Consider the following 19,437-nt stretch of genomic DNA (forward strand, 5'->3'; position numbering starts at 1 on the left):
AAATAAATTAACTAATTAATTAAAAAAAAAGAATGTTATGTGAATAAAATCATATAGTGTGTAACCTTTTTTTTTTTTTAAGTAAAAAAAATTTTTTTTTGGCTGCGCTGCCGGTTGTGCGATCTTAGTTCCCCGACCAAGGATTGAACCCAGCCCAGGTAGTGAAAGTGCTGAGTGCTAAACACTGGACCGCCAGGGAATTCCCAGTATGCAACCTTTTGGATTGGCCTTTTTCAATCAGTGTAATTCCCTGGAGAGTCATCCAAATTGCATGAATCAACAGTGCTCCTCTTTTTTAAAAAAAATATTTATTTATTTATTTGGCTGTGCGGGTCTTTAGTTGCAGCATGCGGGATCTAGTTCCCTGACCAGGGATGGAACCTGGGCCCCCTGCATTGAGAGTGCAGAGTCTTAACCGCTGGAACACCAGAGAGGTCCCAGTGCCGCTTTCTTTTTAATTGCTGAGTAGTATTCCATGGTTTGGCTGTACTTCAGTTTGTTTAATCACTTGCCCATTGAAGAACATCTGAGTTTTTTTCCCATTTCCTGACTATTACTGATAGAGATGCTGTGGACATTTGTGTACCTTTTTTTGTGCGAACATGCGTTCTCTGGGATAAATGCCGTAGGGTATGTGTTGCTTTTTTTGTTTTTTTTCCGGCTACGCTGTGCCACATGTGGGATCTTGGTTCCCCAATCAGGGATCGAGCCCGTGCCCCCTGCATTGGGAGCTTGGAGTCTTAACCACTGGACTGCCAGGGAAATTCCTGTATTGCTCCCCCCGCCCCACTTGATTGATTGATTGGTTGATTGGCTGTATTGGGTCTTAGTTGCGGCACGCGGGACCTTCGTTAAGGCATGTGGGATCTTTATTGTCGTTGCGGCGCACGGGCTCTTCGTTGCAGCATGAGAGCTTCTCTCTAGTTGTGGCGTGCGGGTTTTCTCTCTCTAGTTGTGGCACGTGGGCTCTGTAGTTGTGGCGTGCAGGCTCCAGAGCGCGTGGGCTCTGTAGTTTGCTGCACGTGGGCTACCTCATTGAGGTGTGCGAGCTCAGTAGTTTGGTGCGAGGGCTTAGTTGCCCCGCGGCATGTGGGATCTTAGTTCCCCGACCGGGAATCGAACCCGCGTCCCCTGCATTGCAGGACGGATTCTTTACCACTGAACCACCAGGGAAGTCCCTGTATTGCTTTTTTAAATTCAAAAAAAAAAAAAAAGGAAAAGCAATTAGAGGTGAAACAACTAATTATATGATGGCCTTTCAAAGTACATATTCAAACCCTACATTCTTGGTGTACATAAGTTATTTATGTTGATTTGTGGTGTTTAGCTCTAGCAACAAGGCAATAATAATAACGCTGTAGTTTTCCTTGTTTCTTTCAACTGATGATCTGTGTATTTATTACAAATATTAATTAACACTCACAAGCTACCAGGAGGCAAGTAATGGTTAGCGCTGGTGTGGTTAACTCCTTTATAGATAGGGAGGTTGAGGCATGGGTATTGTGGAATTTGCCATGTTGAGGCATGGGTATTGTGGAATTTGCCTAAGGTTATATAGCACTGTGTTCTGACTCAGATTCATTCAGATTTATTCCTTCCCTTTCTGTCTCCTGAATTAACGCTTTGTAATTTTGACCTAGGTGTGAGGACACGAAAAGGGTTTTTTTCTGTATCTGAGGTTTAGTGCTTGTTTTATAGAAGCAATATAGTATAGTGGTTAGAGTAGGCACTTTAGCATCTGATTTTTGTTTTTTTCTTAAGTCTTTAATGAATTTGTTACAATATTGCTTCTGTTTTATGTTTTGCACATGCCGGAAAGGTAATAGGCCTTGGCCCCTGGGCCTGGGCTTCGTCTCTTGTGCTGTCTCCTGTCCCTGTTGCCCCCGCGCGCTGGCCCGTCCGCGCTGTGCCAGGGGGTATTGGTCGTCTCGCGGCTCAGTTCACAGTAGCTGAAAGGGACTGTGTGTGATGGTCTCATTTCTGCCCATCGTTTTCAAAGGGAGGCTCTGGCCATTGCTCCTCGGGTAAAATGCAGAGGGAGTGCTTTTTAAGATGGGACTGTCAGTGTTGGGGACACTCCTTAATTACCAAAACGGAATCCCCTTCAGTTCCTCCAGCTGTGTTGTTTTGGCACAGAAGATGTGAGTAATAGGAACTGGAGCTAAGTTGGAGTGAAAAAACGCACCGGTCCCGCCGAATTTTCCATCGAAACAGTTGATTTGTGTTGTCTGTAGGAATTCTAAAGGGCGTACCGTTGCTTCCTAACCGGAGTCATTTGAGAGATCTACCTCTGTACGTTCAAATGATTAATTTTGAGACTTTGCTCATGTGTGCAGTAAACCCTTTAATTCCCTAAGACCTTCCTTTCCTCCATCTCCTACCCCATTAAGCCCGCTTCAGTTCATCTCCTGAATTTCTTTGGAATCTGTCAGCTCTCCCTCAACACCCTAATACTGAACTTGCCTGTGTGTTGCGATTAGGTCCTAACTAGTGTCCATATATCTTGTTTCCTTCCAATCCATTCTTCACACAAAAAACCTTCAAGGCAAGTTGGAACATTGCTCATAAACATCGCTCACAAACATTGTTTTGAGAATAGAAAACACAGTGTTTGTTGGCCTTTAAGACTCTGCGTGGTCTAGAATCCTCTCTGCTTCTCTAGCCCCATCTTGTGCCACTTGTGCCCTCACTTTCTATGCTTCAGATACACTGAATTAACCTTAGTTCTCACTCATCTGACAGAAGTCAGTTCAGATATTATTTTTCACTGTGATCCCTAGCATTAAGCAAGTTGATTATCACGTTTTGTATGAGGACTAAAACTAAACTGGGAAGTGGAAGAATTGAGTTTAAACTGTTTCAGTCAACACGCATGTATTAATGATACCTACATATTGAACACCGGGCTAGGTTTCATGAGGGATACAGAAGTTCTGGCCATCTCTGGTTTTGGATATCCCTTATTTGTTGAGACCTTTGCGTTGTTTGGTTGCCTTTTGTCTGTTTTCAAGATGGGAAAACAGGAACGAGGGAAGTATAGGTTATTACTAGGTGGGGTTGAACAAGTGGAGCAGCAAACTGCAAGGCAGAAAGAAGAGGGACGTACTATAGAGGGATATGATTTCCATTCTCAAGGCGCCTGCATCCTGTGCAGGGAGACAGCCTAACATAAAATGTGCCTAACAAAAAATATATTGACTTCTTACTAAAAATCTGCAGTTCATATAACCAAGGGGTTTATAACTTCTCCTTTAAAAGTGATATTCCTGGGACTTCCCTGGTGGTCCAGTGGTGAAGACTCTGCGCTTCCAATGCAGCAGGCGTGGGTTCAATTCCTGGTTGGGGAGCTAAGATCCCACATGCTGCGCAGCCAAAGAAATTTTTTTCAAAAGTTATACTCCTGTATTATTGAATTTAGTGGTTTAGATTTTGTTTTAATGTTAAGAAGATTTCAGTTTATTTACCAGGAACAAACAAAACATAATGTAAAAATAGTTTCCCAGAAACGATTTCCATCATTCTCTTCTTCCCTTTCTCCCGCAGACTGGTGTTTCATCTTTACAAGCTCTCTGTCTTTCCATAGGAAAGCTGTCTGGCTTGGAGGTTGCAATCCCAGGGAATTTTTCATCAGCGGGGAAGTCTCCATCACTACAGAGGGATCAAGGGAGAAGTCAGTCCCTGGTAAGTGAGATGCTCCCCCTAAACACCAACACAGCAGTCGTGTACCTTTTAAGGGGTTCAAGGGCAAGATGGGCTAGGCATTTCTACTAACTCTTCTTAAGGACCATGGACAGTGCCGTAAGCTACGAGGTAAGCGGTGACTGCTGTAGTTCTTACTGGTGATCATTTCCTGTCACTGATTCTCGGCTTTCTTTGTATTTCATAGGACTGTTGTCAGTCCAATAGAAAATGAGTCTTATTTTTAAAAAACTGAAATGTTTTACAAAGCCTAGCATTCTCATATAGAGTCCTTTCAATTCTCCCCACTTTCCCAAGAGGCTATGAACGCTTCACACCATGAACTAGGAGAGGGGGTAGAGCCCTTTCTGATGAAATACATCAACAAAGACAGAGTCTTAGCCTGCTTGCTCTCTAGACAGGATCTCGGACTACAAGGTCTTCAATCCTGGTATAAATGAAGGAAGTGAGGACAGTTCAACTGGCACTCTCATAACAAGAGTTGTGAAACACCTTCCAAAGAGACTATAGCAGTAGATGAGGGAAGGGAGTGCTACAGTGTGGTAGTACAGGGGGAATGATCGGCTACAGCAGTGAAAAATGTGGTACCTATTGGTGTGCTCTCGGGGTTCTTGTACATGTAGCATAGATGACCTTTACAGTGGCCCTCTCACCTTCCCACCTGCATTAGGTGTTCTTTTTTTTTTAAATTTATGTTTATTTATTTATTTATTGTTTGAACTTATTTATTCTATGTGTTTATTTTTTTGGCTGCACTGGGTCTTCATTGCTGTGCACGGGCTTTCTCTAGTTGGCGGCTAGCGGGGGCTACTCTTGGTTGCGGTGTGCGGGCGTCTCATCGCGGTGGCGTCTATTGTTGCGGAGCATGCGCTCTAGGCGCGTGGGCTTCGGTAGTTGCGGCTCACGGGCTCTAGAATGCAGGCTCAGTAGTTGTGGCACATGGGCTTAGTTGCTCCACGGCATGTGGGATCTTCGCAGACCAGGGCTCGAACCCGTGTCCCCCGCATTGCATTGGCAGGTGGATTCTTAACCACTGCGCCACCAGGGAAGCCCTATTCTGTATACTTTTAAAATATTTTTTAAAATTTTACTTCTGAATCCACAGAGTTAAAAATCTTTTATTATTAAACCAAATAATATTTCTCTTTTAAAGGAGTCCTTTCTACCAAGTACCTGTATGTAAAGGTAAGACCGTGAACTGTGGGCTCTATGTAGACCGATCCATTTGATGTCAGAAGAGGTATAAAATACACTTTCACAGTTGGATTTCCTCTCCTGTGCTCTGCCACCAACATGAAAACAGCATACCCAGAGTAGCCTGGGTTTCAGTACAAGGCATGTGGAACAGACCCAAACCGTTTTTGCATCCTGATGCCAAACTCCAACTGACTCATAAGCCCATGAGTGAGGAAAGCAAATGTCTGTTGTTACGAAGCACTGAGATTTTCGAGGTTCTTATACAGTATCACGGTGGCAATAGGTAACTGACACATTAAAGGTGTTCTGTGTGATATTGATTAGACTATACATTTGGGGGGCATAATTTTATATCACAATAAAAATGTATAAGATATATAACCATCTCGGGTTTCCCTGATAGCGCAGTGGTTAAGAATCCGCCTGCCAATGCAGGGGACACGGGTGCCAGCCCTGGTCCGGGAAGATCCCCCATGCCGCGGAGCAACTAAGCCCATGTGCCACAACTACTGAGCCTGCGCTCTAGAGCCCGCGAGCCACAACTACTGAGCCCATGCACCGAAGCCCACGCGCCTAGAGCCCGTGCTCCACCACAAGAGAAGCCACCGCAATGAGAAGCCCGTGCACCGCAACGAAGAGTAGCCCCCGCTCGCCGCAACTAGAGAAAGGCTGCACGCAGCGATGAAGACCCAACACAGCCAAAAATAAAATAAATAAAAGTAAAAAAAAAAAAAAGAAAAGAAATATAACCATTTCAACATATAAATGTATTTATTCAAATTAAATTCAGTGCAATTTACATGTGGAACTAAGCAATTTTCTTTATACATTTAGGCATATTCCATTTATACCTACAGACAGATAAACTTTTTGCACAAGTAGGAAAACTTAAAATATATTTTGAATAGATTTGTACAAACTGTTGAATACTTTAAAATTAGTAATTGAAAGTTCCCACCCTCATTTGGAGGTAGAATGGGAACTTAACTTTCCAGTTACTGGTCTGAAAAAGAAAATAACTTGCTATAATTTTGAATGTTATATAGTATAAGCACTATAAAAATATCACTGTCATGATAGCATAGGAACACTCTAAATGTAGACCTTATGGTAGAAATTGCTAGCTGTTCACCAAAACTCATTTCTTCTTCATCCTGGAAAGCACAGCTAAACTATTCCTAGTCAGTGGAAAGTGATGTGGGCCACACCTAGGCCTAGCCCATAAAAGCCTCCCAACATGTGCTCCTCCATGCTTTTCGTCCCTTCCAGTTGACTATGATGATGAATCCAAGGTTCCATGTTTTAAAGAAAGCAGAGTCACAGTCAACCTGGGTCCCTGCTCAACGTTTCTTGAGCAAGAAATAGACTGGTATTGTGTTTGCTATCTGTTCACTGTATCATGCAAAACAATAGTAAAAGAAACAATGCCAAATAGTTATCTACCTCCCTAAAATTGAACCTCTATAGTTTTTATGTTTTCATGAACTACTTGCATTCTTATGACAAGTATTATGAGTTGAAAATACGTCAGCCACAAGTAGCATGAGTTTCACATAGGTTGTTAACTTCACTAGAAATTGAAGTAAAAACATAATAAATTATATTCTCTTCATAGCTATGTAAATAAAAGATGTTTTAATCATGTACAACCTAATGCTTAAAATTAAAATTAGGTTTTCTAACTAGAAAGACCCAATCAAGAAATTTCTTAGTTAATGACACACAAAAGTTGGTAATGTGACCTAAAATTCTCTTACCATCTGTGCCATGAAGAACAGTAATCTGTTGGACTGAAGATGATGAAGCAAACTTGACAGGAACTTTGCCCAACTTCTGTGTACTGAGGTCTGGAATATCATGTCCACGATCTTCAGCATTAACAAAAATCTCAGATGAAAACATGGTTTTTCCTGGACTCTCTGTTGTTATCTGAGTGACTGCATCAGATGATAATTTTCCAGAGAAGGGAGAAAACGGGGTCTTAATCTCCTTTGGTGATCTGAACAAAAAAGAGAAAGCACACAGCAGGTCATATCCTTGGCTTATCAAATACTGTAATTTCTTTCCAAATGTGGCTTCAATATTTTTTGGAGACACATCCAACTCAAATGGTTAAGTTATTTCTGCAGTACCCTGTGCTTTTTTACATACTTATTACAGGGTGATCATGCATGAGTTTACTTTTACTTATTTTAAAATCTACTTTTATTTTGGATTTAGAATGCTATTATATAAGGAAAGGGTACTTTTCAGTTGAAGTGGAAAGATATCCATTAAAAAATAATTACTGGAAGTCCACTATAAATTAGGGGACTATGCTAAACGCATAGAGTGTACAAAAATAAAAAAGAAACAGAGCCTTTCCTCAAAAAGTTTATATGTCAGTGGGGGAACCAGAGGTTTTTAAGGTTGTAATTATGTATATAGATTATAAAGAATCCATATTAAAACATAATGGAGTAAATAAATGAGTGTATAAATAAATAAATAATAGGAGGGAGGGAGAAGACAAATCTTGCCAACAGAAGAATTCCATATGTAGGTAACCTCCCCCCCGCCCCCCCCCGGCATCCATCTCCTCCCCAAGGAGGTGGAGGTGAAGCTTAATCTTCCCCTTAAGTCCAGTCCTGGGCTGGCCTTAATGATTGAATTCCAGAGACAGTATAAAATGGGAGAAAAAGTAACTTTACAGTGGAGAAACCAAGCAAACACCATGTTATGCAAGTGATGATGTTTCACATCACCAGTGATGTCACGGAGACACTACATACTCTCTGTTATGATGTGATGAGACGGTTACTTCGCTTCTGCGGTATTCTTTGTCAAAACCTATAACTCCAGTCGAATCATGAGAAAAACATCAGCCAAACCCAGACTGAGAACAATTCTACAAAATATCAGACAAATATTCCTCAAGACTGTCAAAATCATGAAAAACAAGGAAGGAATGAGGAACTGTCATAGACCAGAGAAGACTAAGGAGACATGACAACTAACTAAGTGGAATGTGATATACTGGATTGGGTCCTAGAACAGAAAAAGGTCATTAACAGGAAAACTGGTGAAATCCAAAAAAAGTCTTAAGTTTAGTTAATAGTAATGTATAAATGTTGGCTTTTTAATTTTGAAAAATATACTATGGTAGTATAAGATGTTAGCAATAGGAAAAACTGGGAGAGAGGTAAAGGGAACTCTGTTTGTATCTTTTCTGCAGATTTGAAATTATTTGAAAATGAAAAAGGTCATTTTTAAAAAATGGAGTAATACTGTATTGTATTATATCACAGAAGAAGAAGACCTTTTAAAAGGTCTTTTAAATCTCTACCCTCTATATACTATTCACTAATTAAAAGGACAATTATGAGAAAAGAAAATAGGCCCATCTCCCTTATGTATACAGAAGCAAAAATCATACACAAAATGTTAGACAATCAAATGTAGAGTGTGTGAGTGAGTGAATGTGTGTGTGTGTGTGTGTGTGTGTGTGTGTGTGTGTGTGAATTCCTACCAAGTTGTTTTACTCCAGAAATGCAAGGTGAGTTAACATTCAAATATCAATAAATGTCATGCACCACATCCATAAAATAAAGGAGAAAATGTATATGATCATATCAGTATAGTCAGATAAAGCATTTGATAAAATTCAATAATTATGTATGATTAAAAACTCATAGCAAAGGGAAACTACAAAAAACTTTAGAGCCACCATCCTATTTATAGTGAAATGTGGAGAACGTCCACTGTAAGATTAGGAACAAAATAAGAATGCCAACTCTTACCTTTTCTATTCAACCTATTAGTAAAAGTATTAAATGGCATTAGCAGTAAGGCAGGAAAAAGAAATCAGAAATATAAGGCTAAGAAAGGAAGAAATCATACTGTCACTTTCCATAGTTGATATAATTAAGGATACAGAAAATCCAAAACCATCTACAGATAACTTATTAGAATATCAGTTAGTTTTTAGAAGAGTTGCCAGATAAGAGACCAAACATTAAAAAATTCCACTAACATTTTTCTGTGTCTGAAAAGTTATAAAATTAAAAACTAAAAAATATGCCATCTACATTATCATCAAAACATCATATACCTAATAATAAGTGTAATAAAAAATGTAAGAACCCTATTAGAATAGAAAACTATTGATATATCATAGAGAGAAATTAAAGGTGATCTAAATAGGATTTCTGCTTTGAGGCAGGATGTATAGGCATACCTCACTTTATTGCACTTCACTTTATTGTACCTTGCAGATAATGCTTTTTTTTTTTTTTTTTTTTTTTTTTTTTTTTTACAAATTGAAGGTTTGTGGCAACCCTGTGTCAAGCAGCTCTACTGGTGGTGCCATTTTTCCAACAGCATTTGCTCACTTCGTGTCTCTATGTCATGTTTTGGTAAGTCTCACAATATTTCAAACTTTTTCACTATTATACTTGTTACATGATCTGTGATCAGTGATCTTTGATGTTACTATTGCAAAAAGATTACAGCTTGCTGAAGGCTCAGATGATGGGTAGCATTCTTAAAGTCTACTTTCAAATTAAGATATGTACTTTTTTTAGACATAATGCTATTGCACACTTAATAGACTACAGTATAGCATAAACATAACTTTTACATGCACTGGGAAACCAAACAACTCGTGTGACTTGCTTTCTTATGATATTCTCCTTATTGTGGTGTCTGGGACCAAAGCCATATCTCCATAATAATATGCCTGCACTAGGTAGGCACAGGCCATCACTCCTGCTGCAACGAGCAAACAAACTTGAATAAAAGATCATCGAGCTAAGGAAGCAATCAAGAAACAATATCAACTAATATGCTAGAGAGGGACATTTAGAGATTTGGAGCAGGGGTTTGGTGTAGGGAGACATACTCCACTGGAAAAGAGAAATCACCATATCTTTTGATGAACTCACTTGCTGGCATGATGGAGTGAAATCTAGCAGAATGTCAAGCCGATTTCCCCCACAGGACATTTCCTTAGTGTCAGGGTGGTATAGGATGATGGGGGACTGAGCCAAGAAAGCAGAGTGAAATTTCCTGCACAGTCATGGCACTAACAAACCAAATCCCGCTAGATAAAGGGGCCTGTGACAATCATTAGGTCTCCTCTTCAAGACATTTGCCAGTTTTTGAACCTATATAAAGCAGGAAGCTAAATACCTAATGCCTGAGGGAGAGAACTTTCCAAAGTGAGGAATTAGAGACCTACCAGACTCACAGTAAAAACCCAGAAGTGCCATCCCCAAGAAGGGGGCTGAGTCAGAAAAAGTGAAGTCATCTGCAATGTTTCAGTGTTTATGAGACAAATTTTCACTGAGAAAGTGTAACGGCAACAAATACATAGCTGGTCTCTCCTTACATTTGCCATACTCTGAAGCTGTGAGAACTGAGAGCCTAAAGAGCTGAATTCAAACATCTGAAAGACTGAAGTCAATAACTGACTGTATTTATTGAAGAATCAAAGACCTGTCAGGCTCACAGCAAAAATCCAGGGAGGCCACAAATTAGGAAAAATCATAGGTAGGATGAGACAACTAAAGCTCCAACCCAGTTCTGACCTAGTAAAATTCCTGAAATGACTGAAATGATCAGCCACTCTGATTAACAGAGAAAAGGGTAAATCTTCTCTGGTGCAAAGTAATAGCATCTTCAGTCTCTATGAATTTTTTATTCACCACGTCCAGCACACAATCAAAAATTATGAAATTCCTGAAGCAGGAAAAAGTGACTAAAACTTAAGACAAAAAAAAAAAAAAAAAAAAAAACCAAGAAAAATTGATTTAGAGGGAATTCAGATTCTGGAGTTAGCACAGAACTTTAAAATGACTATATTGAGAGTAAAAGATGGGGATTAATAGATTAAAATATGGAGAATCTCAACAGAAAATTGGAATCAATTTTAAAAAATCAAATACAGATAAATGAAAAATAAGAAAACTGATCCCCAGCAGACCTTAGGGAATACTAGAAGAAATTTTTTTGGGCTGAAGTAAAATGGCCCAACATAGAACAGAGCTGGGCTCTCGGTCCCATATTGAACTCGAGTTGGAAGAGGCGAGTCCGGTCTCAAAACGGAGGTAAAACCGCCGCCCGGTCGCCCCCAGCCCGACTCCGGCCGCCGCCGCCGCCGGGGGGAGGAGGGCCATGATCCAAAGGAACCAGAACAGTTGAGAAAACTGTTTATTGGTGGTCTGAGCTTTGAAACTACAGACGATAGCTTAAGAGAACATTTTGAGAAATGGGGCACACTTACAGATTGTGTGGTGATGAGAGACCCCCAGACAAACCGTTCCAGGGGCTTTGGTTTTGTGACTTACTCTTGGGTTGAAGAGGTGGATGCAGCAATGTGTGCTCGACCACACAAGGTTGATGGGCGTGTAGTGGAACCAAAGAGAGCTGTTTCTAGAGAGGATTCTGTAAAGCCTGGTGCCCGTCTAACAGTGAAGAAAATTTTTGTTGGTGGTATTAAAGAAGATACAGAAGAATGTAATTCGAGAGACTACTTTGAAAAGTATGGCAAGATTGAAACCATAGGAGTTATGGAAGACAGGCAGAGTGGAAAAAAGAGAGGATTTGCTTTTGTAACTTTTGATGATCATGATACAGTTGATAAAATTGTTGTTCAGAAATACCACACTATTAATGGGCATAATTGTAAGTGAAAAAGGCCCTTTCTAAACAAGAAATGCAATCTGCTGGATCACAGAGAGGTCGTGGAGGTGGATCTGGCAACTTTATGGGTCGTGGAGGAAACTTTGGAGGTGGTGGAGGTAACTTTGGCCGTGGTGGAAACTTTGGTGGAAGAGGAGGCTATGGTGGTGGAGGTGGTGGCAGCAGAGGTAGTTATGGAGGAGGTGATGGTGGATAAAACGGATTTGGAGGCGACGGTGGTAACGATGGTGGTGGTCCTGGTTACAGTAGTAGAGGAGGCTATGGTGGTGGTGGACCAGGATATGGAAACCAAGATGGTGGATATGGTGGCGGTGGTGGAGGATATGATGCTTACAATGAAGGAGGAAATTTTGGAGGTAACTATGGTGGTGGTGGTGGGAGCTATAATGATTTTGGAAATTATAGTGGACAACAGCAATCAAATTATGGACCCATGAAGGGGGGCAGTTTTGGTGGAAGAAGCTCGGGAAGTCCCTATGGTGGTGGTTATGGATCTGGTGGTGGAAGTGGTGGATATGGTAGCAGAAGGTTCTCAAAACTCAGAAGAAAAGGGCTACAGTTCTTAGCAGGAGAGAGAGCGAGGAGTTGTCAGGAAAGCTGCAGGTTACTTTGAGACAGTCGTCCCAAATGCATTAGAGGAACTGTAAAAACCTGCCGCAGAAGGAACGATGATCCATAGTCAGAAAAGTTACTGCAGCTTAAACAGGAAACCCTTCTTGTTCAGGACTGTCCTAGCCACAGTTTGCAAAAAGTGCAGCTATTGATTCATGCAACGGAGGGTCAATTAGATGTACATTCCTGAGGTCTTTTATCTGTTGTAGCTTTGTCTTTTTCTTTTCATTACATCAGGTATATTGCCCTGTAAATTGTGGTAGTGGTACCAGGAATAAAAAATTAAGGAATTTTAAACTTTTCAATATTTGTGTAGTTCAGTTTTTCTACATTTTAGTACAGAAACTTTAACAAAATGCAGTTTTGAAGGTGTTTCCTTGTGAGTTAACAAGTAAAGAAGATCATTGTTCATTAATATTTTGTATGAATTTTGCTAAAGTTAACTGTAAAGAAACACCTGCTGACTTGCAGTTTAAGGGGATCTATTCTCCCCATTTCCAAACCATGAAATGAATGGGCTCTGACATGTGGAGAGAATAGATATTTGTATGTTTGCAATGTGTGTTTTAGATAATAGAATTGGGTATTTAAATTAGCATATTTGTGAATTTAATAGCTTTAAGATTTACTTCAAATGAAAAATCTCAGAATTCAAAAAAAAAAACAACAAAAGAACAGAGCTGGGAGCGCGATTGGCGCTGCCTGCGGGGGAGGAGCGCTGCCGCCGCCGCCGCGAGCTGGGAGCTCGATTGGCGCTCCCTGCGGGGGAGGAGCGCCGCCGCCGCCGCCGCGAGCCGGGAGCTCGATTGTCGCTGCCTGCGGGGGAGGAGCGCCGCCGCCGCGAGCTGGGAGCTCGACTGGCGCTCCCTGCGGGGGAGGAGCGCCGCCGTCGCCGCCGCGAGCCGGGAGCTCGATTGTCGCTGCCTGCGGGGGAGGAGCGCCGCCGCCGCGAGCTGGGAGCTCGCTTGGCACTGCCTGCGGGGGAGGAGCGCCGCCGCCGCCGCCGCCGCCGCGAGCTGGATTGGCGCTGCCTGCGGGGGAGGAGCGCCGCCGCGGCCGCCGCCGCGAGCTGGGAGCTCGTTTGGCGCTGCCTGCGGGGGAGGAGCGCCGCCGCCGCCGCGAGCTGGGAGCTCCATTGGCGCTGCCTGCGGGGGAGGAGCGCCGCCGCCGCCGCCGCGAGCTGGGAGCTCGACTGGCGCTCCCTGCGGGGGAGGAGCGCCGCCGCCGTCGCCGCCGCGAGCTGGGAGCTCGATTGGCGCTGCCTGCGGGGGTGGAGCGCCGCCGCCGTCGCCGCCGCGAGCTGGGAGCTCGATTGGCGCTGCCTGCGGGGGAGGAGCGCCGCCGTCGCCGCCGCGAGCCGGGAGCTCGATTGTCGCTGCCTGCGGGGGAGGAGCGCCGCCGCCGCGAGCTGGGAGCTCGCTTGGCACTGCCTGCGGGGGAGGAGCGCCGCCGCCGCCGCCGCGAACTGGGAGCTCGATTGGCGCTGCCCTGCGGGGGAGGAGCGCCGCCGCCGCCGCCGCCGCCGCCGCCACGAGCTGGGAGCTCGATTGGCGCTGCCTGCGGGGGAGGAGCGCCGCCGCCGCGAGCTGGGAGCTCGATTGGCGCTGCCTGCGTGGGAGGAGCGCCGCCGCCGTCGCCGCCGCGAGCTGGGAGCTCGGTTGGCGCTGCCTGCGGGGGAGGAGCGCCGCCGCCGCCGCCGCGAGCTGGGAGCTCGACTGGCGCTCCCTGCGGGGGAGGAGCGCCGCCGTCGCCGCCGCGAGCTGGGAGCTCGATTGTCGCTGCCTGCGGGGGAGGAGCGCCGCCGCCGCCGCCGCCGCCGCCGCGAGCTGGATTGGCGCTGCTTGCGGGGGAGGAGCGCCGCCGCCGCCGCCGCCGCCGCCGCGAGCTGGGAGCTCGATTGGCGCTGCCTGCGTGGGAGGAGCGCCGCCGCCGTCGCCGCCGCGAGCTGGGAGCTCGATTGGCGCTGCCTGCGGGGGAGGAGCGCCGCCGCGGCCGCGAGCTGGGAGCTCGATTGGCGCTGCCTGCGTGGGAGGAGCGCCGCCGCCGTCGCCGCCGCGAGCTGGGAGCTCGATTGGCGCTGCCTGCGTGGGAGGAGCGCCGCCGCCGTCGCCGCCGCGAGCTGGGAGCTCGATTGGCGCTGCCTGCGTGGGAGGAGCGCCGCCGCCGCCGCCGCCCCCGCCGTCGCAGTCGTCGTGAGTGAAGAAGCGCCTCGGTGACGCCTGGTGAGGGCCCTCGCCGACGCCTGGGCTTACCTGCCGCCCGGCCAGCTCCGCTCGTTTCCCGTCCCCCGCGGCCCGGCGCGGGGCAGGCCTGCCAGGGCCATGGAGGACGAGGTGGTCCGCATTGCCAAGAAGATGGACAAGATGGTGCAGAAGAAAAACGCGGTGAGCGCGGCGGGCGGCGCGGGCCGGAGGGAGGCCGGGCGGCGGGCGGGGGCCAGTCGGCCTGAGGGGGCTCCCGGCCCGCGGTGAGCGCGGCGGGTGCTGCGAGACGGCGGCGAGGCCCGCGCTCTGGGGAGGGGTTCCTGGGGAGGGGGGAGCTTCGTGTCCCGCGGCCGCGTCCCGGGCAGGGGTTCTGGGGGGCGTCCTGTCCCGCAGCTGCGTCCCGGGCAGGGGTCTGGGGGGCGTCCTGTCCCGCAGCTGCGTCCCGGGCAGGGGTTCTGGGGGGCGTCCTGTCCCGCGGCCGCGTCCCGGGGAGGGGGTCCTGGGGGGGTCCCGGGGAGGGCGTCCGGTCCCGCGGCCACCGGCGCTGGGATCCGCCCTGGGCGCCCGAGGCCCCTCGTGATTAGCGCAGCCCGGTAAACTCTATGGAGGCATCCTCCTCATTATTTTAAACGTGACGGTGGTAAAGCCTCGCTGGTTTAGCTGAAGAGTGCAGAGAGCCCTCCCTGTTTGAAAGAATTGGTTCTTTTTCCCGGGCTCATTGGCCAGCAGCGAGAAAACAACATCAAACAGAGGTTTGTGATCAGTTTTAGACATGAAACTGTTCAAGCAAAACGTGAATTTCCTGGATCTTATTTTTGAGGAAGGCTGAACATTCCCTTGATTGTCTCAACTCCCCTGCATGTTTGCTTAGCAATTAAAAAAGGTGAACTACGCCAGTGTACTTGGCAAGTTGCTAAACTTTTTGGAAAAAGTGGATCTTGTTAGGCCGCGGAGTGCGGGGAGCTGTGTTTAAGGCATTGCCGCCGACGAGGCTGTGCTGCCGGCTGGATTTGGACACATGTCGTTGCTGGTCCTCTCAGTGGTTTACAGTTGCTACCGGTGGCGTTTTCTGTTACTGATAACGTGTGCACGTGAACGTGGTCTCTTGCGGTTTGTATGAGGTGCTCCAGTTTCTGCATTTCTTTCCACCTGTGTGGGCCACTCTCAGTCCCTTGCTTCCGAGTCGTCTGTATTTTCAGCTAAACTTCTGAAATTCTAAGTCCAACGAATGTGAAGGAGAGAAGGGCTGCTCTGATTTGCACAGCACTTTGGAGTTACAAAGCGTTTGTGCAGAATTCTTTGGGGACTCACGACAGCTGTGTTGCATTCATTTTACAGAATAAGAAACTGAGTCAGACCAAGCAGTTCACCTCCTTAAATGAAGTGTGCGTTGTGGATTAAGCCAGGACCCGAGTTTTCTGCTGGGCAGCATGCAGAAGTAGTGTTAAACACCGAATTCTTAAGACTTCAGACTTGGTGTGCGCCTCTTTTCCTTTAACAGGTGCATTGCCCGGCGTGTAATTTCATACCCTGTTCGTCTGTCTTTGCAATTTTGGCTTTTTAAAGGATTTCCTGTTTGTTTTCTGTTGCAGACGTTGCCGGTGCCATTTATTTTTTCTGTTGATACAGGCCTTTCATTCCTCACTGCAAGTGATGAGTTCTGTATATTTGATTGGCTGAACGTTTCTGTTATTCTGTTTAAACTGGCAAGTTTTTTTTCTTTGCCTAGAGAACCCTAGACTCCCCTAGTAGAAGCTGGCTCCTAGGGAAAAAGGCCGTTTCTTGGGTAATTTTTTTCTCGAACTCAGGCTATAAAATGTGTACCTTTTAATCATCTAGTGCACTAGGTGTTTTTGTTTGTTTCCTTTCCTTGAAATAGACGTTTCCTAGAAATGAGGAATTCCTTAGTGAGCAAGTATGGAGAAGACCAGTTTGTATTTATCTGCAGTTCTCAAATTATAAACACATAATGCGTCAGCAGGAGAATGAGGATAAGCTCCACAGATGATCCTCAAGTCTCACTTTTCTTTTCAAATCTTATATTTCTAGTAGTACAGAACTTTACCAATATAAAAACTTGCCCCCCCCCCCCAAAAAAAAGAACACAACTGCAGGAAAGAACAAAGAGCACTTAAAGTGTGTGTGTGTCTAATATATACATGTACATATACCCAGGTACATACACCTTTATATTTATATGTTATTTTGTAAATAAGTGACAGTAATAATGTCTTGTGGAGATGTAGAACAGAAGTATACAACGAAAGCACAAACAGCAGGAGGGGCAAATGGAGTTAAACTGTTCAACCTCCATGGGATGGTTCCATGGAGGAGGCAGAGAGGGGGATGGGATCCTCGAAGAGCTGCTGAAGACCTTGCATTTTTTGCAGATCTCTTTAGAATGCTACTTGCATATTGTGCTCTCACTGAATGCACCTGGCTGAGCTATGGCACATTAGCACGGTAAACATTTGTCAGATTTGCCCTAGTCAGAAAATTTTCTATACCTGCCATCCTGCTTGGCACTTAAAAAAAAATTTTTTTTTTTTTAAGCTCTCTATGATATAGGGATGATGGGTGAAGAAGGTAGGCTGCAGGGTAATATGTAGTATGTATGATCCCATTTTGATACAGTAAACAGAAAGTATTAAATGCATGCCTGTTTGTATGAGCAGTGAGTTTGCATGGTTATCTCAAGAGGGAGGGAATGGGACGGGTAGAGAAAGAGACTGACCACAGACTATTGTTTTACTTGTTACAAGAGGCATGTGTTGCCTTCATTTCTGATTAAACTTTTTGTGTACAGATTATTGTAGGTTTACATGCAGTTGTAAGAAATAATAGTGCGATAGCTCCTGCGTGTCCTTTACCCAGTTTTCCCCAATGGTAACATCTTACAGAATCATAGTATACTGTCACAACCTGGGTATTGCCATTGACACAGTCAAGATAGAGAACATTTCCATCCCACAGGATCTCTCCTGATGCCATTTTATAGCCACTGCTGCTCCCCCACTCCCCACCAAATCATAATGATCTGATAGTGCAGTGGATAAAGTTGCAATAAAGTTTTTGTGCAGATGATCAAGGGAAAATACCCCCTGGGGAAGATGGCCCGTCTCCCACTCCCCCGGCCCTATCTGTCCCTGGCAACCTGTCATTTCAAGAATGTTATGTGGGACTTCCCTGGTGGCGCAGCGGTTAAGAATCTGCCTGCCATTGCAGGGGACATGGGTTTGATCCCTTGTCCGGGAAGATCCCACATGCCGCGGAGCAACTAAGCCCATGCGCCACAACGACTGAGCCTGCGCTTTAGAGCCCGGGAGCCACAACTACTGAGCCCACGTGCCACAACTACTGAAGCCCGCGTGCCTAGAGCCCGTGCTCTGCAACAAGAGAAGCCACCGCAGCGAGAAGCCCGCACACTGCAACAAAGAGTAGCCCCCGCTCGCCGCAACTAGAGAAAGCCCACACGCAGCAACGAAGACCCAACGCAGCCAAAAATAAAATAAATTAACTAATTAATTAAAAAAAAAAGAATGTTATGTGAATAAAATCATATAGTGTGTAACCTTTTTTTTTTTTTAAGTAAAAAAAATTTTTTTTTGGCTGCGCTGCCGGTTGTGCGATCTTAGTTCCCCGACCAAGGATTGAACCCAGCCCAGGTAGTGAAAGTGCTGAGTGCTAAACACTGGACCGCCAGGGAATTCCCAGTATGCAACCTTTTGGATTGGCCTTTTTCAATCAGTGTAATTCCCTGGAGAGTCATCCAAATTGCATGAATCAACAGTGCTCCTCTTTTTTAAAAAAAATATTTATTTATTTATTTATTTGGCTGTGCGGGTCTTTAGTTGCAGCATGCGGGATCTAGTTCCCTGACCAGGGATGGAACCTGGGCCCCCTGCATTGAGAGTGCAGAGTCTTAACCACTGGAACACCAGAGAGGTCCCAGTGCCGCTTTCTTTTTAATTGCTGAGTAGTATTCCATGGTTTGGCTGTACTTCAGTTTGTTTAATCACTTGCCCATTGAAGAACATCTGAGTTTTTTTTGCCATTTCCTGACTATTACTGATAGAGATGCTGTGGACATTTGTGTACCTTTTTTTGTGCGAACATGCGTTCTCTGGGATAAATGCCGTAGGGTATGTGTTGCTTTTTTTGTTTTTTTTTCGGCTACGCTGTGCCACATGTGGGATCTTGGTTCCCCAATCAGGGATCGAGCCCGTGCCCCCTGCATTGGGAGCTTGGAGTCTTAACCACTGGACTGCCAGGGAAATTCCTGTATTGCTCCCCCCGCCCCACTTGATTGATTGATTGGTTGATTGGCTGTATTGGGTCTTAGTTGCGGCACGCGGGACCTTCGTTAAGGCATGTGGGATCTTTATTGTCGTTGCGGCGCACGGGCTCTTCGTTGCAGCATGAGAGCTTCTCTCTAGTTGTGGCGTGCGGGTTTTCTCTCTCTAGTTGTGGCACGTGGGCTCTGTAGTTGTGGCGTGCAGGCTCCAGAGCGCGTGGGCTCTGTAGTTTGCTGCACGTGGGCTACCTCATTGAGGTGTGCGAGCTCAGTAGTTTGGTGCGAGGGCTTAGTTGCCCCGCGGCATGTGGGATCTTAGTTCCCCGACCGGGAATCGAACCCGCGTCCCCTGCATTGCAGGACGGATTCTTTACCACTGAACCACCAGGGAAGTCCCTGTATTGCTTTTTTAAATTCAAAAAAAAAAAAAAGGAAAAGCAATTAGAGGTGAAACAACTAATTATATGATGGCCTTTCAAAGTACATATTCAAACCCTACATTCTTGGTGTACATAAGTTATTTATGTTGATTTGTGGTGTTTAGCTCTAGCAACAAGGCAATAATAATAACGCTGTAGTTTTCCTTGTTTCTTTCAACTGATGATCTGTGTATTTATTACAAATATTAATTAACACTCACAAGCTACCAGGAGGCAAGTAATGGTTAGCGCTGGTGTGGTTAACTCCTTTATAGATAGGGAGGTTGAGGCATGGGTATTGTGGAATTTGCCATGTTGAGGCATGGGTATT

The 19,437-nt window shown here is 45.4% G+C and overlaps 1 protein-coding gene and 1 pseudogene across 2 annotated transcripts in view; one reads left to right on the forward strand and one right to left on the reverse strand.

The window, feature by feature from the left end:
- Nucleotides 1–19,437, reverse strand: part of LOC309622026 (uncharacterized protein) — a gene marked incomplete at its 5' end in the record, with an annotated part of 51,350 nt that overhangs the window by 5,524 nt on the left and 26,389 nt on the right. The window contains 2 exons of the mRNA XM_082409240.1: nt 12,858–13,846; nt 14,308–14,786. Coding sequence (XP_082265366.1) covers nt 12,858–13,846; nt 14,308–14,786 — 1,468 coding nt within the window. The remainder of the gene's footprint in view (nt 1–12,857; nt 13,847–14,307; nt 14,787–19,437) is intronic.
- LOC309622022 (heterogeneous nuclear ribonucleoprotein A3 pseudogene) lies at nt 11,019–11,911 on the forward strand (annotated as a pseudogene). Its single transcript has 2 exons — nt 11,019–11,729; nt 11,787–11,911. The product of its transcript is annotated as a heterogeneous nuclear ribonucleoprotein A3 pseudogene (transcript).

This window comes from Balaenoptera borealis, assembly GCF_965194805.1.
Source record: "Balaenoptera borealis genome assembly, contig: HAP1_SCAFFOLD_1415, whole genome shotgun sequence".
NCBI lineage: Eukaryota > Metazoa > Chordata > Mammalia > Artiodactyla > Balaenopteridae > Balaenoptera > Balaenoptera borealis.